At 40.6% G+C, this 26,705-nt stretch overlaps 1 protein-coding gene across 4 annotated transcripts in view; it reads left to right on the plus strand.

Annotated features, from left to right (window-relative positions):
- engase (endo-beta-N-acetylglucosaminidase) overlaps positions 1-26,705 on the plus strand; it is a 75,988-nt gene that overhangs the window by 25,571 nt on the left and 23,712 nt on the right. For 2 of the 4 annotated variants that reach the window (XM_052032905.1, XM_052032907.1), the window contains exons 10-13: positions 1,702-1,889; positions 6,010-6,158; positions 11,813-11,906; positions 16,347-16,461. In XM_052032905.1, coding sequence (XP_051888865.1) covers positions 1,702-1,889; positions 6,010-6,158; positions 11,813-11,906; positions 16,347-16,461 — 546 coding nt within the window. Of the gene's footprint in view, positions 1-1,701; positions 1,890-6,009; positions 6,159-11,812; positions 11,907-16,346; positions 16,462-18,740; positions 19,000-21,441; positions 22,122-26,705 lie in introns of those variants that run through there. The other 2 variants (XM_052032904.1, XM_052032908.1) reach the window with 2 other exon arrangements.

Below are 26,705 nucleotides of genomic sequence, written 5' to 3' on the forward strand. Positions count from 1 at the left end.
GACAGCGAATGTCATGCCACTGTTTAAAAAAAAAGGATGTAGGCAAAAGGTAGGTAACTATAGGCCAGTTAGCTTAACGTCTGTAGTTGGGAAAATGCTTAAAGCTATCATTAAGGAAGAAATAGTGAGACATCTGGATAGAATTGGTTCCATCAGGCAGACGCAGCAAGGATTTAGGAAGGGCAGGTCCTGTTTGACAAACTTACTGGAGTTCTTTGAGGATATAATGAGCGCAGTGGATAGAGGGAAACAGGTATACTTGGATTTCCAGAAGGCATTCGATAAGGTGCTGCATAAAAGACATCCATAAGGATGCATGGAGTTGGGAGTAAGGTATTAGCATGGATACAGGATTGGTTAATCAATAGAAGGCAGGGAATTGGGATAAATGGGTGTTTCTCTGGTTAGCAATTAGTGGTGAGCGGGGTGCCGCAGGGGTCTGTGCTGGGGTCCACAACTGTTCACGATGTACATTAACGATTTGGAAGAGGAGACTGAGTGTAGCTGTGCAAGTTTGCTGAAGACACTAAATTGAATGGAAAAGCAAATTGTGCAGAGGATGCGGAGAATTTGCAGAGAGATGTAGATAGGTTAAGTTAGTGGGCAAGGGTCTGGCAGATGGAGTACAATGTTGGTAAATGCGAGGTCATCCACTTTGGAAGGAAAAAATAGAAGATCTGATTATTATTTAAATGGTGAAAGATTGCAGCGTGTTGTTGTGCAGAGGGACTTGGGAGTGCTTGTGCATGAATCGCAAAAGGTTGGTTTGCAGGTGCAACAGGTTAGCAAGAAGGCAAATGGAATGCTGGCCATTGCTAGAGGGATTGAGAGCAGGGAGGTGCTGCTGCAACTGCACAGGGTACCAGTGAGGCCACACCTGGAGTACTGCATGCAGTTCTCATCTCCTTACTTGAGGAAAGATATACTGGCTTTGGAGGCGGTGCAGAGGAGGTTCACCAGGTTGATTACGGAGATGAGAGGGTTAGACTATGAGGAGAGATTGAGTCACCTGGGACTATACTTTCTGGAATTCAGAAGAGTGAAAGGATCTTATAGAAACACACAAAATTATGAAAGGGATGGATAAGATAGAGGCAGGAAGGTTGTTTCCACTGGTAGGTGAAACTAGAACTAGGGGATATAGCCTCAAGATTCGGAGGAATAGATTTAGGACAGAGATGAGGAGAAACTGCTTTTCCCAGAGAATTCTGTGGAAATCTCTTCCCATGGAAGCAGTGGAGGCTACCTAATTAATGTGGGTTTTCCCAGTGTCATTTCAGTACTTTAAGGTCTTTTTATACCGGAAAATTATTCAGTCATAGTTGGAATGGTACTTGACTCATTCAGTAATGCCTCAACTTCTCAGAACTTGACAATTTTTTTCCAAGGCTAGTGCTTTTTTGCATTACAACAGTGTTTATACTTTCTAAACTTAACTGGCCATAAAGCACTTGAGCAGTGGCTCGAGGGTCTGAAAGGCTCCATATAAATGTTGGTTTGTTCTCTTTTGTAAAGAACGTATTTCTTATGCTCAGCTGTGGGTATAATTGATCATTTGGAAAATGAACATATTGGGTGAGATTACAACAAAATAACTTAATAGTTTAACACATTTGTCGATATAAATTGGAGTTAAATTCTTGTATTGTTTAACAATTCCTGTCAACAATCTGTAATACTTATCACCATTGCTTCCTGCAGGTGGAGACTACCGGAAATTGGCTGAATCTAAGTGCACAGGAAATTCAGCCTTTATTTGTAGATCAGCAGCCAGATTTAGCTGATAGTTTTGTGAAGACATATGGGTGTTCAGAAGATGCCTGGAATGGAGGATGCAGTTTGGTAATTGAGGGGCTAATCCCTGGTACCAGACCAGAAATATCTGTGAGGTTAGTCCATCTACAAATATTTATAGATTTATTGGCTTCTTAACATCTCTCTTCTCTATCCAAGGTCAGGTTTGTGTCTGATAAATACCCAAGGTGACGTGTATTATCATGGTGCCATTTTAGCACTTTGTGCTTTTTTTTATATTTACTGGAAAATGAATCAGTCAACAGCTGGAATGGCACTTGACTCTTTCAGTAATGCCTCAGCATCTCAGAATCTGGCCATTTTTCCAAATCCAGGTAGTGATGTAATTTTCTTTCAGTTCCATTTGTTAACCTGGGGTCCTTTACTATTTCTTGATAGCTAGAAGCAAATAATTGAATTTACAGCTTTTTTATCAATAATTTCAACAGATTGGAGCCCTTTATTTAATATTAAGTTCTTCCAGTGTATTTTCTTTGGTAGAGGGAAATAATTTGTAGTTTGGTCAACATTATGGTCCTCTTAAAGTGGTCACTGCTTATAACTATTTACCTAGACCAAGTCTCCTTTAAATACAGCTAGGTAAATTGTGTGTCTTCAAGTCAAGTTAAGTTGATCGCCAAGTTGGCTTTGAGTTCCTGCTCTTTGTTGCTGAATACGTTAAAGGTTTATGGTGGAAGAAGAACATTGATTTACTCCATTGTCCAACAAGTCAGAGGAAGTTTTCAGTCTAATCTTGATTAGAAAGTGAGTATGGGAGACTTGCCTAATGTCTTCCAGTATTTATAATCTACTTCATTTTCTCTTTTACGCCTTCGGAAGAGGCTGAAGCTGTATTATTGGTCTCATTATAGAATGACGTTTACTGTGGTCACATCTCTGCTTCTGAGTAGTAAAGAAATGGTTGGAGTTGGTCTTTTGAAAGAGAAATGGCCACCTAGACTTTGGTCTTTATTCTGATTTGAGAATTTCATAAACAGCAGATTCTTAAAACTTAGTTTTAGCCTGACAAGCTTTTGCTCACTTCCCTGGCCACTTCTCAGGGTCTCGGAGGATACATGATTTACTAAGTGTTCCCTCTCAAATAAAGTTTCATCTTGCACATGTCTGGTTCATAGTAATTTGGTTATTAAAATCTGGAATAGTTATTATTTTATTGCTAAGTTTACTTTTCTGGTCTTTCCCTTGATATTGCTAATCCTACTATTTTTTAGTGATCTTAATTTGTAAATTGTGATCTTCTACCACTCCTTGTGCATGGGGTAATATTTGGTTTATAAGGGAAGAGCTGTTAGCAGTAGAAGATACCATTTTGTCAGGTATGTGCAAGATTAAATTGTAGCAAGAAGTTGCTCTGAACAATTTCTGATTTGGTAACCACTTATCATATAGCAGTTGTTTGATTAGTTACATACCATGAAATTCTATGATTTTTAAGGGCTCAGTGAATGAAACTGAGGCTAGTCTCTTGATCCCCTGACTACTCAGTGACCAATTCTGTGTTTGTGTTACATGTTTTTAGTTTTGGATGTGCATCCAGTGTTGTGAAATTCTGATACTAACTGCTGTCCTGTGATTTGCTACCACAGGACCTTGATGACAATAGATCAGTGTCACATTAAATTGGCTAAATTACCACAATCTTATTTGTTGGCAAGCTGATTTCACTCGTCTACAATATTTCTCTAAGTATTGTTTTGCATTTTTATCCAAATTCATTGTATAATCGTGCCTCTTCAGACTCCAAGGTCCTTTTTAGTAAATCTGTTTTTATGATTTTATGTGCAGAAGCAAATAAATTGATAACATATCTTGGAATTTTTCATTATCAAGTTTAAATGTAGGGAAGAAAGGCAACTGTGTTTATCCTGAATTAGTTAGTCCAATCTGTCACAAATGAGTTTGGAAAGTCTGGTGTGTGATTAAAATTGAATTTATTAAATACTCCCCAGCATCCATTTTATTAAATACAGAACACCTTTTATTGAAATATTTCAAACTGACTTGTCAAAGCAAAAAAAAAATTCCAGTCATGTGTTTTGGTCTCTCTAGTGCTATTTGGAAGCATGCCAGCTCATTGGAAATTTTGTTACTTAATCCTGTTCATTGATCTGGAGAAGATGGTTATATATCTTCCGAAGTTAAGACATTGAAGTTATAGCATCTTGAAGAAAGTGTTATCCCATTGCAGTGGGATTGGGAGTCCTGCTATATCCTCCAGTGAAAAATCTGTTTGAACTATCAATAAATGAACCTATTTTGAAGGTTCAGTTGTAGCTAAGGATGTGTTTCTCCCCTCAGTTATGTGTGTCAGGAGGATCTTTATCCTTTTCCGATAATGCTCAAATTGTGAATATCTGTTTCTGGATTGAAATTTAAAATCCATAATCGATTACAAAGCATAACTTAAAGTGGTAATTTTTAAGCAGCTAAACCTGCATGTAAATCCATCTTGCTCTTCCAAAGGTACTGTTTGGAAGCCCAGGAAAATACCCATCATCTGTGGGGAGCAGGTTGTATGCAGACCTGATTTTTTTTTGGTGGAGGGGGAAGAGTGAGAGCAAGTTGGCAATGGAGCTTATGAAAATTTTGCACCTGTTTTTAGAATGGCCTTTGGATTTGCTTTGAGCACCAACATTGACCAGTCAGTCATTAAATAGGATTGAGTTTAGCATGTTCTTTGCATGTTCTGTCCAGTTCATCATAAAATAGCATCTAAATAGTCTCTTCATCAGCTTTGGTTAGAAATTTTAATGAGATTGAGTCGGTTCTTAATGTCTGCACAAGATTAGTCTTGTGTTGAGCATTGCCTTTCTCTCCTGGAAAGGGATAGCAAATTTTTTCAGTAAATATTTTCCAATAAAGCTTTACGGAGTGTATTTATAAACCTGTAGGCTAAATCCTTATAAATAATCTGAATGAGCAGAGTAACATACAACTTCCCATCATTATTTGTCGCAGGTATAACTAAGCATGTCATATGGTCTCTCTTAGCAGGATATCTACACTTCTTGACCACTGATTTTTCTGGGGTGTCCACATTGTCTGTTTGATTTTCTTCTGCCTTTTTTTAAGACAGGAAATTAGTAAGCAGGATTTGAAACAGAGAGCTAATTTTTGGTTTAACATCATTGTGATAAAATCAGACTCTGTATTGTAAGAATTAATTTACAAAGGTCAAGAAGTGTTGATACATTCTACAAGTGACAGTTTAAAACAACAGGGAATTTGTTGATGAATTCTAAGTCCCTGAGACATTAAAGAGAGAGATCACATTGGTTCATCTATTTGACACAGAAGGGGCTTGTTTCAATTGAATAAACCTCCCAAGAAGTGGGTGGCCAGTTTCTATGACATATTAACTGATCAATCCCTGGGCAGTAAGCAAGTTAGAACATACAAGCAGGATTAGGCCACAATGCCCCTCAAGCCTGCTTTGCTATTTGACATGATTCAGATTAGTTTTTGTCATGTACGCCTGGGTGCAATAACATTCCTTGCTTGCGTGAAGCTTGTAAACAGTGTACACGGTGATAATGAATACAACAATAAGTACAGCAAGCACAAAACAACAGAATGGTGGAAAGATAGTAGTGCAATCTGAAGCAGTGCAAAAAGAAATGCTGAAGTGACAATAACGGAATAACAGAGAGGTAGAACTAAGAGTCTGAGAACATGGCAGCACCACCAGGAAGGGGATGTGAAAGAGGTGATTTAGTTCAGATGTCTGATAGTAGTGGGGAAGAAGCTGTTCTTGAGTCTGGTCATCCAGGCTTTCAAGCTCCTGTGTCTTCTCCCAGAAGGTAGAAGAGAGAAAAGGGAATGGGTAGGGTGGCAGGCATCCTTGACACTGCTAGTTCCCCATAACCCTCAATTCCTGGATCTTTCAAATGTCTATCTGTCTTTACTTTAAATAGATCTGATGATCTGGCCTCTACCACCCTCCGAGGCAGAGAATTCCAGAGATTCACTACCCACCTCGAGGATTCAGAGTCAGGTCTTTAGATCAGAAGCTCAGTCCTTCATCTACTAGTCTGGTAACCAACCACTATGCCGCTGTGGCATTCTATGAAACAGTAAGACTAATGTTAGGCTGAAGATTTCGGTTTCGAGGTTTTATCTTTATGAAATCGCTTCATGTTATGTAAGTATCCTTAATTATCTGGTGATAAATTCAACCAACTTAAATTCCCACAGGTTATTTGGCTTGCAGGTCCAGAGTCCTCCCAAAGTTTTTGTTGCCTTTATTTACAAGCTGGAAAATGGCAGTGGAGTCGATGTACGTCCACAGCTAACGACTTGCCCGTTGTCACAGTGCAGTTCTGACAAGGTTTCCTCAGTTAATGGTATGTGACGTGGTAATGAATACGCATGTGTAGCACTGTTGGTGGTAACAGTAGATTTGTTTCACAAAGAAACCGTAGCCTTTACGTGTGTATAGTTTGAGTCATGCAGCACTGAGATGGGTCCTTCAACCCACTGTCTCCATGCCGACCCTCAAGTACTTATCTGTACTTAATCCCCTTTACCAGCACTTGGTCCGTAGCCTACCATCCCTTGGCAAGTTTGTTACAAGGGAATTCAGGACTATGTTGAACAGAGAACAGCACAGCATAGGAACAGGCCCTTCGGCCCACAATGTGCCGAACTAATTAGTAAATGCCCATTTAAACTAGTTCCTTCTGCCTACACAATGTCCATATCCCTCCATTTCCTGCACATTCAAGTGCCTATCTAAGAGCCTCTTGAACACCTCTATCATATTTGCCTCCACCACCAAAGATATCAGCTGTCTACTCTATCTATGCCTCTTGTAATCTTATAAACCTCTATCAGAAACAGTTGTTCCCAATTAACTCTCCCTACTTCCTGCCTAATGCTCTCATAATGCCCTGCTCCAATTTAATTCTCTCCTGTAAGGTCCATACTTATCCTTATCCATCACTATATTAAAATTTAAGGAGTTATGGTTACTGTTCCCTAACTGTTCTCCCACTGAAAGGTCGGTCACCTGGCCAGGCTCATTACCCAACACCAGGTTCACTGCAGCACCTCCTCTTGTTGGACTATCTATATATTGATTTAAGAAACCCTCCTGGATGCACCTAATAAATTCTGCCCATCTAAACCTCTTGCAGTAAGGAGGTCCCAGTCTATCCCAGGAACTTGAAGTCACCCACTACAACAACCCTATTGTTTTTATAACTTTCCCTGATCTGCCTTTATATCTGTTCCACAATGTTCTGGTGCCTTTTGGGGGGGTCTGTATTATAATCCCTTCAGAGTAATTGCACCTTTCTTATTTTTGAGTTCTACCCATCTGGAGTTAGTGGATGAGCCCTCTGTTATGTCCCCTCTGAGAGCAGCTGTGATATTGTCCCTGATTAATAGTACAACTTCTTTCCCACCCCCCCCCCCCACCCCCCAACCTTTTACCTTCTCTATCTTTTCTAAAACATCAAAACCCTGGAACATTAAGCATCCATTCCTGTCCCCCTCTCATGCAGTGAGTGTGTTTCTGCCTCTTGACCTCTTCACTAAATGAAGGATCATGGAATAATGGCTGCTCTCATAAATGTTTGAAAGACGACCATAATGTAATTCCAAGGAGCCTTCCTATCATAGAGTCATAGAGCAATACAGCACAGATACAGGCCCTTTGGTCCATGTTCATGCTGACCATGTTGTCCACCCAGTTAGTCCCAATTTGCTGCATTCGGCCCACATCCCTCCATGCACCTATCCAAGTGCTTCTTAAATGATACTATTATACCTGCCTCAACCACTCTCCCTGGCAGCTTGTTTCATATACTCACCACCTTCTGTGTGGGAAAAGTAGCCCCTCAGGTCTCTTTTAAAATCTTTGCCCCCTCACCCTAAACCTATGCTGCCTAGTTTTGGACTCCCCTACCCTGGGGAAAAAACTGTTGCCGTCCACCTTGTCTTTGCATCTCATAATTTTAAATACTTCTACAAGGTCGCCCTTCATTCTCCTATGTTCCAAGGAATAAAGACCCAGCCTGGCCAACCTATTCCTATAACTTAGGCCCTCTGGTCCTGGCAACATCCTCATAAATATTTTCTGCACTCTTTCCAGCTTAACCACATCCTTCCTATAACAGGGTGACCAAAACTGCACACAGTACTCCAAATGTGGCCTCACCAATGACTTGTACTACTGCAACATAATGTCCCAACTCCTATACTCAATGTCCTGACTGATGAAGACCAGTGTGGTAAATGCCTTTTTCATCACCCTACCTGTGACGCTGCTTTCAACGAACTATGCAGTTGTACTCCTAGGTCTCTCTGTTCCCAGCATCTGAATTTTCCTTCCCACTGAAGAAAGAACAGATGTTAGCCAAATATGTTTGTTACTGTATAACCACAATATTATTTCTTAGTTCATCACCGGTTAACATCTGTTGTGCTTGAGCCATAATTTGGCAATGACAATATCAGACTGAGCTTGCATTAGAATACGGTGGGAATAATGAGATAATATGCTATCTGGTGAGCTGCTGTGTTTACTCTGCAGAATTGTTTCCAATACAAACTGCTTTGCCTGTTTTTTTTGCTCCCACACATTTGGCAGTTCTGACTTCTAATTTAAGTGTGCAGTGGTCTGGGCAAGTGTACTTTTGATCCAAGTATAAAGATTTTGTTTAATGATTCTGTTCATTCCGTGTGCAGAAGTCTTGATCCAAGCACACAGTTTCTTGGCAATTCTGATTCCACTTCATCTTTTTCCTATTAGCTTCAAGAGAAGTAGTCCAATCTCAATAAATGCCTGTCTGATTGACTACTAAGTGCAAATTATTTTTAACTGAAAAGGAATTGTGGTGTATGATCAGACTGTGTATTGGATGCCAGGAAGGGGATTAGTTATGAATTTGGACACAATGGTGAATGAATGTCGAATGCTGTTTATTACATTTGCATTTGTTAGCAAACTTTGTGTTGCTTCACCATGAGTTTAAAGAGCCAAGGCAGTGTGATGTGCTCTTCAGGGCAAGCAACTTAACCAGTTAGATGGAAGAATCCTCACTGGAATACATAATTAAACCAGGAAGTATGATAGAATACTTAATTCAATGGATAATTATGTGTAGAAAGGAAAATAAAGAAAAATGGAATTGAGAGTGGATAAGCAAACTATTTTATATCTTGTTGACATGAGACAGTATTGACACTGTGAAAGAATTTACTCTTGTAAATTTTCAGTACCAGAGAGGTGGTTTAGCTTCAGACAAATCACACTTGTACTTGAGCAGACGTGCCTTTACAGGTGACTCCCGCAATATGGCTGTTTGGGTAATGGAAGGATGCCCTTGCATAATTCACAAATCACTACCCAAAAGTTTGAGATACAGAATAAAATTTGTTCTCATGGAATTTATGTGGGAAAAGAGTAAATAAATTCAAAATATATTTTTTTTCAACTCTCATTGTTTGACTCATGCAAAGATGATGCTGTTTCTTGTTACAGAAAATCATGATATGGAGCATTTTCTATTCAGGAATTGCCTGTTGTTTTGCTGGTATGTTTAATGAGTCTTTGGAGAATAAGTATTGTCACAGTTTTTTTCCTTGCTTGTGAATACTTTGCGATACTTTTAAAGTGGATGGATTCTGAGAGATGGGATCTATCTGCATTTGGACAGTCGATGACTAATTAGGAATAGTTAGCATACTTTGTGCGTGGGGGAAATTGTGTCTCAGAACTTAATTGACTCTTGAAGTGCTAACGAAGAACATTGACAAGGGCAGGGTGGTAGATATTGTCTACATGGACTTTAGCAAGGCTTTTGACAGTGTCCTGTACGGTAGGCTAGTCCAGATGTTTGGATCACATGGTATCCAGGGTGCGCTAGCCAATTGGATGCAAAATTGGATCAGTGGAAGGAGTCGGGAGTGGTAGTGGAGGGCTGTTTTTCAGGTTGGAGACCTGTGACCAGTGGTGTGCCATGGGGATTGATGCTGGGTCCCTTGTTTGTCGTATATATTAACGATTTGGATGAGATTGTAAGTGGCATGATAGTATGTTTGTAGAAGACACCAAAATTGGTGGTGTGGTGGACAGATCAACTGGGAAAGTGGACAAATGAATGGCAGATGGAATTTAATTAGACAACTGTGAAGTGGTGCATTTTGGGAAGTTAACCCAGGGCAGAATATACACAGTGAATGGCAGAGCCCTGATGAGTGTTGTTGGGTGAATGTTGTTGAACATAGAGACCTTAGGGTAAGAGTAGATAGCTCCCTGAAAGTGGCAACACAAGTAGACAGAGTAGTGAAGAAGGCATAAGGTATACTTGAGTTTATTGGCTGAGACATTGATGTCATGTTAGAGTTGTACATGATGTTGGTGAGACCATACCTGGAAATATTGTGTGCAGTTCTGGTCGCCAGCTGGGATAGGATTAAATTCGAGAGGGTGCAGAAAAGATTCAAAAGGATTTTGCTGGGACTGGAGGGCTTGAGTTATAAGGAGAGTCTGGATAAGCTGGGACTGTTTTCCATGGAACGAAAGAGGCTGAGGGGTGATCTCGTAGGTTTATAACTAAGGTGGATGGTCACAGTCTTTTTCCCAGAGTAAGGGAGTCTAAAACCAGGAGGAATAGGTTTAGAGTGAGGGGAAAAGATTTAAGGGGGACCTGAGGGGCAAGTTTTTCACACAGAGGGCGGTGGGTGTATGGACTGAGCTGCCAGGGGAAGTGGTAGAGGCAGGTACAATTACAATGTTTAACAGACATTTTGACAGGTACATGGATAGGAAAGATTTCAAGGGATATTTGCCAAACATAGGCAAATGAGACTAGCTGAGGAAGGTATCTTGGTGGTCATGGTCGATTTGGGCTGAAGGACCCATTTCCAGGCTGTATAAATTTGACTCTATGAAGGTTCTGCAGGAGAAGGATACCCCAAGTGCTTGACTGCACGTTTTTGGGTTAATAGCTGATTTATTTCCTAATAAGTGAATACTGATACTCTCGTCATTCTTACCATGCAGAATCATATTAATCTTGTTGGCTTCTTTCTGCCACTTTTATAGTATTGAGTGGATTTTAAATGAGCTGAGAATTAATAGCCATGACTGAGTTCTCTGCAGGTTAACCAGAATAATCATCTCCTCACCACCTCCCCACTGTATTACCAGTCAGACTTGATTGTTACAGCCCAGACCTGGCGCTTGAATGTCCATTTAGTGAACAGTTCTATCAGAGTTTCTGCTTGGAGAAGTTAAACTACATATGTGGACCACGTATTTTGGGCATTGGATGCAAGTTCACATGGAACCAGTGTGGAAGCAATGAGCAATGGGGACAGCAAAAATCTTCTCCTGATAGTGTTGAGGCTGGATACTGGATGTTTGACATTATTGCACTGTGAGTTTGAGATTAAATTACAGATGTTGTTGAAATACCCAATTACTGGTACTCAAGTACACCTGTATCTTCTACCTCCATTGCACAATAGCTGATGACTTGCAGCCCACTGTGCTGTTCCTGTTAAATGCATTCAATATTGTGGCATTAGATAATCAGTTCATCTATAGTCAAATTTGCTTCAGTATAATCAGTGTCATACAGCATGGATACAGGTCCTTTGACTGAGTCTGCCCTGACTATCAATTACCCACTTGTACTAATCCTACACCAATCCCATTTTATTCTCCCCACATTTCTATCAACTCCAGTCCCCCTTTTCCCCCAGATTCTACCACTCGCCTACGCACTGGGGGCAACTTGCAGTGGCCAGTTAACCTACCAACCCGTGATACCTTTGGGATATGGGAGGAAAGAGCAATAACAGGAGGAAACACACGCAATCACGGAGAAACTGTGCAAAGTCCACATGAACAGCACCTGATGTCAGGATTAATTCTGAGTTGCTGGGACCGTGAGGAAGCAACTCTAGTAACTGTGCCACTGTGCTCCCCAAACATATAACAAATTTATATAATATTTTCACAAACTGTTGTTTCTTGTGTTTGCAGTATTGAAACCATTGCCACTGCCAGGGGATAATGCCCTTGTTCAGAAATTTATTCAGAATTGTGCTCCTTGGAATCCTGAGGGATGGACGTGTTGGTGAGTATATGTGGCAGCTGTTTTTTTTTGTTGTGTGGTGAGGGTAAAATGTAAAGAGGGAAAAAGTAATACACAATGGTGATGACCATAATATGTGTCTTCTCCATTCACACATTAAGTATATTGTTTGTACACATTATCCTTGTCAAACATTAAAGCCACCTGACTGAAAAGTAGTGGTGTGCATTTAAAGAAATCTCCATGGCCATTATCCTGAGGAAAAAGTTGCCAAAACTTAAGAATTAAGTTGGAATTTTGGTCCAGGCAGTCTGGGGAAAAATGTGAATTTTTATGCAGTTGAATTTCTTTGTTTGAAGTCATGTAATCAAGGCTGCTGGTTTGCACGTTTTATAGCAAAATCAGTGGAATCTCAAACAATTGGTGCTGAAAGTACTAGCAAGAATCCTACTTGTTAAACAATGAATTTGATTTACTGGGGTCAGTGTTAGCATTAGTTCTACCCATAATGCTTAGAGGATGAGGGCCCTTGCGATGTGCCTGTTCATTTTGGGCAAAGTGTCAGAATGGGAAGTTAGATTTACTCTCTCAAAGTTTGTCCAAAAAATGTGTTGTTATGATCTGGAAAGAGCTGCCAGAAGAGGTGTTGGAGTCAGATACAATTACAATGTTTAAAACACGTTTGTATTGGCACTTGGATAGGAAGGGCGTGGAGCAATATGGGCCTAATGAGGGCAAATGGGATTTGTGTGGACAGGCATCATGGTCGGCACGGACAAGGTGGGCTGTAAGAACCTTATTCTGTGCCGTACTATTCTATGTTGTCCATTACTTTTGCAAGCTTCTAATTATTGGTCAATCTCTTAACTCCACTGAGTTATTCTATATAATTGTTGTTGGAAGCATCATCATCTATAATTAAAACAGTGTTTATAAAGTAACTTGAATAAACTTTTATGACAACCTTAATAAACTTTTATGACAATCTTGAATAAACTTTTATGCACACAATATTCCAAGTGTGGTTTCACAGCTGTAACATGACATCCCAACTCTTGTACTCAATGCCCTGTGTGATGAAGACGAGTGTGTTATACACTGCCTTTGCCACCTTGTCTACCATCTCACCACTTTCAGGGAACTATGTACTTGTACCCCTCAGTCTTCTGTTCACTCTGTACGTCATGCCCTGGTTTAACTTCACAAAATACATCACTTCACACTTGTCTGAGATAAATTCCATTTGCCATTCCTTTGCCCACTTCCCCAGTTGATCTAGATCCTGTTGTAAATTTAGACAACCACCTTCACTGAACCCTACACCACCAATTTTGGTGTCATCCGCAAACTTGCTAATCATACCACCTACATTCTCATCCAAATCAACAACAAACAAGACGAACAACAAGGGACCTGTCACCGATCTCTGTGGCACACCACTGGTCACAGGCCTCCTATCTGGAAAAAACAACCCTCTTTTTGTATCCAATTGACTAACTCACCCTGGATCCCACATGATCTCGTCTTCCAGACCAGACTCCAATGTGGGTCCTTGTCAAAAGCCTAGCTAAAGTCCATGTAGACAACATCTACCATCCTGCCATTGTCAATCCTTCCTCTCGGTCATTTCTGGGAGGGGGGGATGAAACTCCTCACTCTATCTGTTGTACCAGCCAGGATCTCCCAGTGGCCAGCCATTTTAATTCCACTTCCCGTTCCCACACCAACATGTCTGTCCACTGCCCCCTCTACTGCCAAGATTAGAGGAACAGCTCCTCATATTCGGCCTTGGTTGTCTCCAAACTGATGGCATGAACGTCGATTTCTCTAACTTCCAGTAACTGCTCCCCTCTGTCCTCCCCTTTCTTTTCCCCTTAACCCACTGGCCCCCATCACTCCCATCTCTTTCCCCTCCCCCCACCCTCTTGATCTGCCCATCACCCACACATTCCTCTCTCCGGTTCCCCTCCTCACATCCTTCCCGTTATTCCATGGTCCACTGTCCTGTCTTATCAGATTCCTCCATCTTCAGCCCTTTTGTCACTTCCACCTATCATCTCCCAGCTTCTTGCATCATTCCTACTCTTCCCCCTCTCCCTCATCTGCCTATCACACCCCTCACCTGGATCCAGCTGTCACTCGCCAGCTCTTGCTCCACCCCTTCTCCCCATCTTTTTACACCGGCTATCTGCCCTCTTTCTTTCCAGTCCTGATGAACGGTCACGACCGGAAACATTGACTGTCTTTCCCTCCATAGATGCTGCCTGACCCGCTGAGTTCTTCCAGCCTTTTGTGTGTTGTCTCAATTAATTGATCATCAATTTTTAAGGTGGAGGATTTTTTAAAAAAATGATTAAATTCTGCCATGGCATTTTAATTTTATAGAGCACTGACTCTGTGGAATGCTTGTAGAGTGGATTCTCCCTCTGAGTCAGAAGATTGTGGGTTCAAGCCCCACTGTAAGACTTGAAGAAGAGGTCTAAGATAACAGATCAAAAAATACTTGCCTCATGCTGAGAGTTGCTAGTGACATCCTCCTCCGAGATCAGCTCACTTCTGATTTCTGCGCCTGAAATGCAGAAATCTGAGCTGTAGGTTTGATGGCAGCATAGCTGATTTCCCGCTCCACTAACGAATCCAGTGGTGTTCACAAGTGTATTGAACTGAGGGCCCCTCAGCTTTATACAGGTCATGGTTGGCAAAAGTAGTGTGATCCCTCTCTTTGGATTTAAAAGAAGCAAGTGCAAATGATCAGTTTATTTATTTTCATTTATTTTACTTTGTTTATAATTCCTCGTAGTTCAAGAGATTTTTAATTAAATTTAGATATTTTTCAACTTTTATTTAAATCTCTTGACACCAACTGGCTTCACCTTGTTGTCAACTGTGATAATGAAATAACTCAAAGGCAGATACCCATTTACTGCTGAACTGACAAAAGTAATTGCAGCCACAAGGATTGTGTGCAGGCTTCAGGCTGGTTTGAACATAATCCAATACATCGCCAGGGCAGTGTGAAGGAATGCCACATTGACCAAGGTTCCTTCTGTCAGCTGAAATATTGATTGAAAGCCCCTTTTGGTGGATGATATGTACCTGGTGGCATTATTTAAACAAGATCATGGAAGTTCCCCTGGTGTCCTGACCAATATTTATTCCTTGGTTAACATAAAATGAACCCCTCCCCAGGTTAACTGAAAGTTTTAATGGGACCTTGTTTGCATTGGTTGGTATGCTTTACTCTAGCAGTAATATTTTAAAGTGATTCACTGGCAGAAAATTGTTTTGGGATGTGTTGAGGGTGTAAAAGATGAGTGTACTCATTATTATGTCAGGAAATAAATGTGCATCTGCTTTTGAGTTATTTCATTATTGCAACCATTAACCCTGTGTAGCCCTCGATATCACAAGATCATGACTTGTCCAAAAGACAATTTTACAAAGGTCATTTTTAATTAATAATCTAAATCTGGGTTATCCCACATGATATATTGAAATATTTTCCTAAGTTGCTTTTGGTCCTCCATCTGTGCACAGAACTGCATTATAATCTGATTCCCCAAGGCTGGGTTTGCCTGAAGGATTTTCATCAAAGGTCACGTTATGGAGCTGGTTAAACCTTCTAACTTTGTAGCTAATTAAAGGCTCCAGTTATTTAATACAAGGATTTGCATAATGCATTTTCTCTTAATGCTGGTGAAACCTCTGTACTTTGAAATAGAAAGTTGGAGCAATACAGTGTAAAATCACAATCGAAGTCAATGAAGGTTAATCATAGCTTATGGCATTGTTTCAGTAAGTGTTTGTATGAAATCCTGATTGGTACCATTTATCAAAGTCCAGCAGATGTCCTGGGTGTCCTTTACACTTTGATGGCCCATATTCACGTGTGACTTCAACGCACATCATTCTTGTCCTCAACAAATATTTAATAATTGCAATTTAAGTCAACTGGACTTTATTCCCACCTTGAGGATACTATTGATCCACACTACACATCACAAGTGACTATTTGGGCATCTTGTCTGTGCAGACCCTAAGAAAAAATTAACATGCCTCATAAATGATGAGTTGTACAAAAGCCAGAGTGCTTCAGCTCAGCTAGATCTGACACTTGCTGTGCAAATGAAAGTTCTTTTTTTATTTCTTTCTCTGCCATTGCCATTTTTCCCACCAATCTTTCTTTCTGCCCCTAATCTCTGGCCTGCCCTCGTGCCTCCTGTATGGCCATTAATTACTTAAAATTTATGGGCCATGGCAGTGTTCAGGCACAGCACCCCAGTGGTCATGCTTTATTTGTGAGCCCAAGCTGGAGTATGTTACAGACGCAGTTAATCCTCTTGTCTGTCAGTGTGCACACGCAAATTGAGAATGTTGCCTTGGCCATGACTGGTTAACAGCACTCTTAATCGTTGTGCTATATTATAACATTTAGAAACTATTCTTTGTTGTAATTAGTAACCAGTTTGTTCCATTATTCAGCTGCTTTCTCTTAGAACTGACAGACTGCAATCTTCAGGATTTGTCTGTCAGCATTGCCCGTGAGGTGAAAGATGACAAGGACGTGCACTTTAAATGCAGAATTGGAGAAATCAAGGTAACTTCAGGACTTTTTTTTGCCAGAGTGTAAAAGAAATAAAACAGTCGAAAGCTCACGAATGGGTGATGTAATTATCTGTTCCAATTGTAGAATATTAGTTGCTGTATGGTGGTGTTTTGTTTGCTAAGATACTTGTACTCGTGCCATTGACTTTACCGATCCTGTTTATGCAACAACTATGGGTATTTAATCTTTGTAGCAGTTGTCAATTAAAGAGCACTGTATAAATATGGGAGAAGAACAGTTCCAGCTACTCTTTTATTAAAGCATCTGCAAAATCAAAAGATTTTAAATTATGGCCGTGTCATTGGTCTGACTTAAATCCTCATTTGTTTCCCTTTGCACAATAAAATAAGGCATATGCATCAGGGTGTAATTTCATACTGTCTGACTTGTGTAGTGCTTGAGGGAAGGAAGGCATTTTGCAAATGCTGAGAAAAATTGAAAATGTTAAACATTCTATTGATCAGATGTGACACTTTGGGAAGGTATATGGAACGGATCATTTGATTACATCATCATATGACAACCAGGCAATTTAACTCCATTTAAAAGGTTGCTGTGGGAATCGGCTCCCAGCAAATCATTTATTTCCAACTTGTTCTGCACTGTCTGCACAACTACTGTATACAAAACAAGTTTACTGCACTGGTTTAGGATTGTTCTTCTGAAAGTAAAAAAAAAGAGGCTAAGTTGAGATGCAAACAGTTCATGCAACCAGTCTGACGTAGATGGAAAGCTGGCAATGCACAATAGGCAGATCCTTTCCAGAAACTCAAAGTTCAACTGAATATTGCTTTCTAAAGCTAAGTGGACTGCTATACATTTTCTATTATTTTTAATGGAAGGTGATTGACTCATTCCTTCACTAAAAGGTTCATTTTAACACTTGTGCAATTTTATAGAAAGAGTGAGAGAGGAGGGATTCAGTATAAGTGAGGGGAGCATAAAATTAACATTTAATAAGACCAGAGCTGCCTCAGAATTTTGAAAAAGATTATGAAGTAACAACTTAAGTTTTCTTAAAGCTTTTGAAACTGTATTTGTCCTCACAAATACAGATTATTGATGTTATTTTGATTCTTGGCACTGTTGGCGGGGTGTAGTGATGGGCACAAAAGAATCAGTCCCCCTGTTGACTGCAGATGCTGGATCTGCCTTTTTATACTAGCCATCTCCCCTCTATCTTTCAGTCCAGATGAAGGGTCTCGACCTGAAACATCGACTGTCCATTTCCTTCCAATAGATGCTGCCTGACTTGCTGACCAGCATCTTGTGTGATGCCCCTGTTGGTGCTGCTCATTTTAGAGAATGGATCCAGATTGCCTTGCATCACAGGATCCTTTATGGAGCTGAAAACAAAATGCTGGAAATACTCAGCAAGTTTCAGTATCTGTGGGAGGAGGAAAAGAGTTAGCAGTTGACGTTGTTGACCTTTCATCAGTTATAATTTTTCTCATTTACTCATTTCTGAAGAAAAGTCACGGGCTGAAACATTAACTGTTTCTCCCTCCACAAACGCTCCCCGATGTGCTGAAGGACTACTTCTAGCATTTTGTTTTTATTTCTGATTTCTGGCATCTGAAGTTTTTTTTTTGCTTCCTCTCCCTAAGATGAACCGTTTATGATGCTAGTACCTCCCCTTAGAGCCCTGCAGTTCCTCTCTTGGGTGTGGTTACCCTGCAAATAGTATGTAGTCCCAGTGCTCTTTGCTCCATAGTTATACAAGGTAACTAGTATAACTAAACAAGTCAATATTGGTTTATTACAAGGTGTACTCCATTTGAGGCAATGATTGCAAATAAATCAAAGCTTTCTACCAGTAGTACCACAAATACCCTTGTGTGTGAACTCTCTCCCTCTTCCCCCCCACCCCCACACAAGCTTTCTAAAATTGATTTTTATTACTCATCCCTGCTTGCTATGAAAAAGTCACACTGAGGTCTTTGCCACAAGGACTGCAGCAGTGGAAAAAAATAATCCCATCATGCCATTACAACCATCCAATGATAGTGAACTGAGCCCCGATAAACTGCTTCTTATCTGAAGGTCAGTGTCAGAAGATTGCCTATAGCATTAAGGTTTTTATTGCAGAAAAAATGGGGGAGTATAATCTGGAAGATAATACTTTGTTCCCATATTGGTTAGGGCTGCAGTACTCTTCCCCTTGGCCCTATAACGGAGTGGTTGAAGTTTTAACCAACTTGGCTGATAGGTCTTTTTAATGCGTACATCACAGTCGAATAATACACATTGGATTTCATTTGTCATTTTAGGACAATTAACAAAGTCTCAGGTCCCACCTAGGATCACCTTGTGGTCCAATTGAACAGAAGCCTAAAATTTTGCTGGGGTTTGAAGGAGCACAATGGAGCTAGCGTTTTCTGGCCTGGGAGCTAGCCTGATGCAACACACACCCAGAGCCAGCGAACTGTTCACTTATTATCCATAGCCTGATGACTGAATGCTAATGAAGTCCCACCTCAGGATGGATGGTCCACATGCTGATTGCTCACTATAAATCCCAACCAGGGGAACTGAATGGACAGTTGGTTCTTAGTACCAAAAATGCAATTTGGCCGTAACTAGCTCTACGCATGTGCTAAAGAACATGACTGCAGAACCCTGCTCCTCTGATTTGGGAGCAATGTGGTTTATAAGGTATGTAAATATGCAGGCCAAGGAATTTTGAGTATGGTGTTCAGATTGTATGTTATTGAACTGAATGGCTAAGATTAGTTGCCATAATGGCTTGTATACAAATGGTCCAAAAGATCACAGACATTAGAAATGAAAACAAACACGCTGGAAATATGAAGCAGAATGGGAACAGTCCTAAACTCTTCTTCTCTGTCCACAGATGCTGGTTGACCCACTGAGTATTTTCAGCAACTTGTTTTTATACAAATGTGGCATAAAAATCCTTCATTTGTTGGGATCAATATAATGGATTTGAAATATATATAGACCGACAGATGGCTAGAAATGTACAAAACTTTTGCGGTTGGAATTGTATACCGTAAAAGTAAAGCTCAATAAGTTGGCAATAGTCATTCAGATCTCCAAAGATATTGTAACACCTGCCTTTACCTCTTTGTAATGTTACCCCCTGCAGTCTTTCCTGTGAGTGAATTATATGGTGCAGCTTTTTGCTCCCAGTGGTGCAAAGTGTTCTGTTGTCTTAAAATGTAGATGGATGTCAGACTAGAGAACGTGTTATTTTTCTGATGGCTATAACAATCACCAGCGTATGGACCTGATGGAGGCCTGAATGAAAACTTGTTGGACCATCATCTTTTTCTAATGCTGGAGAAGTATGGAAAGGATATGGCTCCTTCCCCGTATTAGAAAAATCATCGTGCAGTCTGTCTGCCTTTTAGTCAAATCTGATGTGGCCTTTGACTGACTTGCTGACAATACTTGAAGAGCCTGGATTCTTATAACTTGAAGACCAATTGAATTATCTTTTCACCCAATGTTATCAACAATTAGTGAGTTTGGTGTGAGAGAGAGCATTATATAGAGAAATGCATTGATTAAGCAGGAGGTAGTGTTGGACAGAAACTCTGTTTTACAAGCAATGATGTAGGAGATCCTTTAATATTTGTACAAGATTAATATAGCACAGCATGGGTGATGCATGAAAATGTTATCACCTTTTGCAAAAGTACAAAAACTGGAGAAAGAATCCATAATTCCAATTTATAGAGAATATCCACTAGCATCAAACATAAAATTGTAATGGTTTTGCTGAGTTGCATATAACTGAACTTTATCTGCAGACCAATCTGTTTTACCTAGCGTGATACAGGCGACCCCTGCATTACAGCCATTCGGATAATGGAAGTTCGCCCCTGCAGAATTAACAAAAATTTGAGATACCGAATAAAATTCATTTGCATGGAATAAGTAATTAAATAGACACTTTCTTTCAACTCGCTTTTTTTGACGCACGCGTAGCTGACATGGCTTTGTTACAGAAAATCGTGATATGGACAGTTTTCTCGGAACATAACCTCCCTGTAATGCAGGGGTTGCCTGTATTGTTTCAGCAAATGGAGTACTCTTTGATTTGGCCTGATTGTAATACAAAAATTTGTGCATTTACAGAATGCAGCGCATTACTACAGAAAGTGCAGTCATTTTTTGTAATGTGTGGAAAAGCAGCATACTGTGTGCAAACTAAAAACTCCCAGATTATGTCCAGATAATCTGTTTTGGATATGTTGTTGTGACACAAGTATTGACCAGTGCACCAGGAAGAACTCTCAAAATGATCTTTGATGTAGTACTATGTGATTTTTGCATGTCTGCATAAGGGAACAGGCTGTGCCTTGGTTTAGGGCCTAATCTGTAAGGACGCACTCCCTCAATACCCTAATTGAGACTTCGGTACACAAAAAATATTATAAAATAACCAAATCTAACTCTATTGTGTCATAATTAAGCAACGTGTCCACTGCCTTGTAGCCAGCTCCAGACTTGCATATGTTATTAAAATAGATTCCACTATCCTTTGTGTGTTTTGAATCTTAATGAGCTTCTGCAGAAAGACAATTCTATTGCTCTACCTGCTGTTCCACAAGTGTATCCAGTAATCTCTTTTGGCAGAGGAAACTATTCGTCTCGATTTGTTCTGTCGAAGCCCCTCGAATTTGAACACCTGTTATCAGATCAACCTTCTGCCTTTTGTGAAGGTCACAAGTTCTTTAATCTCATCACATGGCTTTCCCATTCCTGGTGTCATCCTAGTAAACACAGTGCTCTCTCCAGGAGCACAGCAGCCTTCCCAAATTGTGGAACTCAGTAAGACACAGGACACCATATGAGGTCTTAACCAGTGATTTGCAAAGGTTTGGATTGTAAATGGAGAACAGAAGAAAGTAAAGAATTTGAGGCGATTCTTTCTGCACAGAAGGTGTGCAGAAAATATCCAGTAATTCAATGTATGTAAGTAAATTATGTGCTTTGTTTAAGATTCTGGATGCTGCCAAATTGACTGTGGAACAGATTCCAGTTAAGAAGCTCACGGTCTTCAATATTTTGTGGAGAAAGGTTCATGAAGCTGAAGACCAGCTGTCTCTGAGCGTCACACTACAGTGGGCCTATCCCCCAGACACAGCAAGTTACTTCGAGATATATTGTCAAGGAATAAGCCAACATAAAGACCAAAAGATTGCCAACTCTGAACTGACACGTGTTGGCCGGACAAGTGCAAACCTTTACCGTGTGGTGGGTCTGCAGATTCATAATGCTCCAGTGGGTAGGGCCTGTCAAGTGGAGTTTCTAATCCAGCCAGTGACTCAGGCAGGTTTTATGGTAGATCGATCGGCTTGGGGAAAGTTAACACTGAACTACAGCCACCCACACTGAAGCGGTGTGCGGCATCCATCTGTTACTGGTCGAAAGATAAGTTCAAACTTTATTTGCTTTGTATTTGCAGCTGGGGCATTTCAGCAGTCAGTCAGCCCTTTATGGGATGGCTGTGACTGGTGAAACACCTGCATTACTTTCCTGCATCTCCTACACAAGAACAGAAAAGGTTTGTTTTATCACTTGCATCGAGGTGGATATTTCCTGCTCCTATCTTTTCTTGTACTTATGAATAAATCTTTTTTTTTAATTTAAGAATTCTTTCCTGAGAAAATGGATCTTGAATAAAGTATCTTTGGAATGGATTTCCTTGTATGTTCCTGTTAACTTATTAAGCATGACAGAGTTTTAAAAGAAATAGTGGTTTTTCCATCACATCACTTGTGGACAACATTATCAAACATCAGTTCTTGAAACTGAGTGCACCTCAGTCAGTTGATTATAAACCCAGTGCTGCATTTCCTTGAGTCTTTCAAATAGCAATTATGTAGCTCCTTTCATTGTAGCAAAACATCTCAAGTCACATTTCCAGCAGTAATTTGAGATCACGAGTGAGAGGTTTGAGTCCATAAATCCTCCAAGTTTAAAACCCTCACTGCCTGAGATCTCCGAGCTGCTGGAATTGCGGATTCTTGCAGTAAAAGCAGCTCCATTAAATGGTGACTGAAAACATTTTCTTGGCAGCAGCTTCCTCTTTGTGGTAACTCCTATTTTATCCATTGCAAACAATCAATCAGCAAGGATTGATGCCATGGAAACACATAGAACATTTGTTTTAACACGCAGTAGCTTTTCCAAGAACAAAAATGTTAATGTTACTGAAATCCAGTTCCTCAATGGTAGGATTTTTTAAAAATGTGCAATTTGAAAAGCTGCACCTTAGCAGTCAGCGACTCCCATTTGAGAGTGTTTCTGAAATGTTAGACCCTTGGCTAAAATCTCTGCAACACGGAGCCTGGTCCACCCTCAGTCCTCCATCGTCTGTTGGGAGTGGAAAACAGCTTGTGGGTACATTCCTCTGCATTGCCAGCCTTCTCCTTGCCATTTCATAGGGCTTGTCCTGTAGGAACAGATGTTGGCTGACTACATCTGGCTCGTATTTCCAAAATCCTCAGTTTACTGGATGGATAAGTGACCAACGTCAGGGTTCTCTCCCAGGCAACACTAAGTCGCTAATTACACTCAATTGGCTCTGTTGGGTTGGGCATGCTTCATTATTCATGTGCTTGACACTGGATTCCTGATAAAGTCCATTGTGAGTTCCGTCATGAGAAAAGACTACCAGGTAGACAGAGGAAAAGATTTGTATGTTCAAAACCTTTTTAAGAGTCCACTGACTCAAAAAGAATGTTTAAAAAGGAGGTTTTGAATATATTTCCACTGCCTCTTGGAATCCCTGGTCCGTAACCACGCAAAGCAGAAGAGTATTTGGGACGGTACTGAGAACCGGGTCCATGCATCAGGAGCACACGGAAGCCCTGAGTAAGGGGTGCGCCACCTCACAAACTATCCATCCATCTGCCCTGTCAGGCACCTCCTGTCCCATCTGTGGTTCCCACATTGATCTCAGCTACCTCAGACCCTACAATACTGGAGTGGAAGTCATTCATTCTTGTTCCCAAGGGGTTGCATTAGGAAGGCTGTTTCCTGTTATTCGTGCAGATGGACACACAGATTACCTGCTGGTTCCCAGGGTAAAATGATGGAATGTAGATGCAAGGGAACACATGGTAAAAGTCCAAAGACAGTGCACCACAACTGACAAATTCATCTGAGGGGTGGGTGGCAGGAGAGGTCCATGCACAAAGTTTGTGCGGGAAGAAGTGTTAAACCTAAGTTGGTTCTTTTCTCAGTCCAGAGAAGAGTAGATCCCTGGAAGAAGTTAGCAGTCTGGAGTGAGGGCTGATTCATGTTGTCTTTTGACGGAGCTGCACTGCTTCCTGATCGAGGATTGCATTGTTCTGGAGGTAGGTATCAAACAATGTATGGTGATGATGATTTCCTGGATGAGATACATTTCCCAGAAGGGATCCACAGAAAACTTTGTAGATCATTTCCCAGTTGATTGGGGATTTTTTTTATCTTGTATTATTAAACTCCTCCTGTGGATGAAGCTATATAATCTAGTGGGTGAGGGGTCACAAGTATATGGGCAATAGAGTTAGACCAGCTACTCTTTTCCTTGTTAACATTTTGCACAGAGCACATGCTGATACATTTTGGCCATTTCTTTGGCTGTCTCGGCACTTCTCCAGCTCCAGGACGGAGTGGAACACAGCAGGACGTCTTCATGGGGTCAGAAGTAGAGTTGGGGGTCAGAGGTTGGACAGAAATCCCAGCCAGACTTAAATGGCATTCAGTCGAGGGATTAACTGAAGCCAATACCTTTCAGCACCTTACCAGGTGATGTACACTTAACCCTTTCTCACTGATGTCCACTTCAGTAAGTGCAGCTACTAATAGAATTCTCTGGGATGTTGCCTGGTTACTCCTTTCGCTGAGTAATTGTTCCATTGCTCTGTTCTCATTTTCCCTATTTTTCTCCTTTTCAGTTAAATCCACTGACTCTTTCCAGCTGAAGTTTCAAGAGCACCAGGTGTCTTCTTGTACACTTAGGTGTTCATTTTTGCTTCATTAGACTGAACATTGCAGACAGCAGTACATCAGGGTTGTATACTCATCCATCTTGCATACATGTGGAGCAGGAGGTCAAAACTTAGAAGAGAGCCCCAGCAGATTTGGTTTCTTCCTCTTTTCTCTCCTGTCCCTGGAACCAATCTCACTGTTGACTTAACACATTCCAAAGACCTGTGCTTCTGACCTCTGAGCTCTGCTCCAACTGAAGACTATGGCGATACGCATGTATTCATTCTGAAACTTTAAAGCTGTCAAATTGCGCTCTGCTAGGCTGGCAATGCTTCAGCCTGGTGCAAGCAGCCAGGAGGCCTGCCACATCTTGTTCACTTGGTCTGTGCATTTGATTATTTTTTTTGAGAGATTTAAAGGTTGAGGCATTTTAACATATCGAACTATGGCTAAGATGGTGGCAAGTTAAATTGAGGTTAAATGTCTTTAGACTGTGCGAACAGGAAGTCATGTACTCAGGAGGGGAAAGGGGAGGGGCAAAGCATGATTGTTAAATGGAAGAATTGTTCCTGCTACTTATAAACATCATATAACTATCTCCGAAGTCTAGAAAGAACACCACATGATTCACTAGGTACAATATGTTACCGCTTGCTTGCTTCTGACTTGACAAGAAAAACAAGGGACAGCTCCAGTGTTATAAGCCAATAGTCTCATACTGTGTTTGTATGATCTGATTAATAATGAGTGGAAATATTGAGCAACTAATTTTACCTCTGAGTTATGCAACAGTAACAGCTTTGACATTGTTGTGTATTTCTGTATCTTAAAGTAGTATTTATGTGATTTTGTGAAGGTAATTTTATTCTGTCCAAGGTCAATTAATTCTATAAAGCACGTGTAGCGATCTATTAAAACAATTACTTTTAAAATACAATTATTTATTGCTTTATATTTTCTTTTCCAATGCTGTTCTATCCCCTGAACATTAACCTCTGTGAAGTAGCTCCCTCTCCTGGATTGCTCTCTAATTGCAGCACTGATTTAATCCAGTTTGGCACAACTACTGTTGTGATGAGGTCAAGAAGGAAAGGGCAAACAATAGAGGAAAGTTATTTTAATTTTGGAGAGCTTTCGATTTCATTCTGTAACCAGTTTGAATTAACTACATTTTGACACATTCAGTTGCTTATTAGCAGTTTCCATACAAAGTTCAAATGTTCAGTAAAATGTTTTTCTTTTCTCTTCAAATACCAGCAGGTTTTTAACTGTATATTTCAGATTCCTGACAAATGATTAAACAATCAGATTACTCATGAAAAATCTGCACTGTACGTTCATTCTGCCCAGAGAATGCACAATTTGCTGAGTGAGATATGTCTTTTTTTAACAAATAAAAGATGACTGCTAATTGGATTAGATCCAGCATCTGAGCAGAAACCATAATGAAGGCATTCAACTGCTGATTGCATGAGAATTACAGCTACACATATATGAACTTGAAGTTATTTACTTGTATTCCAGAAATAATGTAGAATGATACAGAAGTAAAGCTGTGATTTTTTTTCCCACAGTGACTTCAAACAGAAACAGTGCTTTGCCAGATTTTGTGATGCTCACGTCTCCTCCTTCCTCTATTCACTTAACCAACATTTTCACCTAACTAGTAATATGCTTAACATTAGTCTTGGTATTTATAATAGAACATTACAGCACAGGACCAGGTCCTTCCTCTCACCGTGTCTCTCCCGACCATGATGCCACTCTGAGCTAATCCCGTCTGCCTGCACGTGGTCCGTATCCCTCAATTCCCTGCCTGTTCCTGTCTTTGTCCATATGCCTCTTAAACATTGTTATCATATCTGCTTCTACCACCTTCCCCGGCAGTGGGTACCAGGCACCTACCATCCAACAAATTCTGACCCAGCTAAGCCCCTGGTGCTAAGGAAGTCCCAGTCAATATTGGGGAAGTTAAAATCACCCTGTTATTTTTAACATCTTTCCATGATCTGCCTGCATATCTCTTCCTCTAGCTCCAGATGGCTGTTGGAAGGTCTGTAATCTAACTCCATCATAGTGTTGCATCTTTCCAGTTCCTGCGTTCTACCATCTGGCTTTGCTGGATGAGCCTTCCAAGATGTCCTGTCTTTGTGCAGCCGTAATGTTCTCCCCAATCAGTAATGCAACTCCCAGCCCTCCTTTACATCCTTCTCTTTCATGTTTGAAATATCTCTACCCTGGAACATTGAGCTGCGTTTCCCTCAACCAAATGTCCATAATGG

This window comes from Pristis pectinata, chromosome 18 (assembly GCF_009764475.1).
Source record: "Pristis pectinata isolate sPriPec2 chromosome 18, sPriPec2.1.pri, whole genome shotgun sequence".
Taxonomy (NCBI): Eukaryota; Metazoa; Chordata; class Chondrichthyes; order Rhinopristiformes; family Pristidae; genus Pristis; species Pristis pectinata.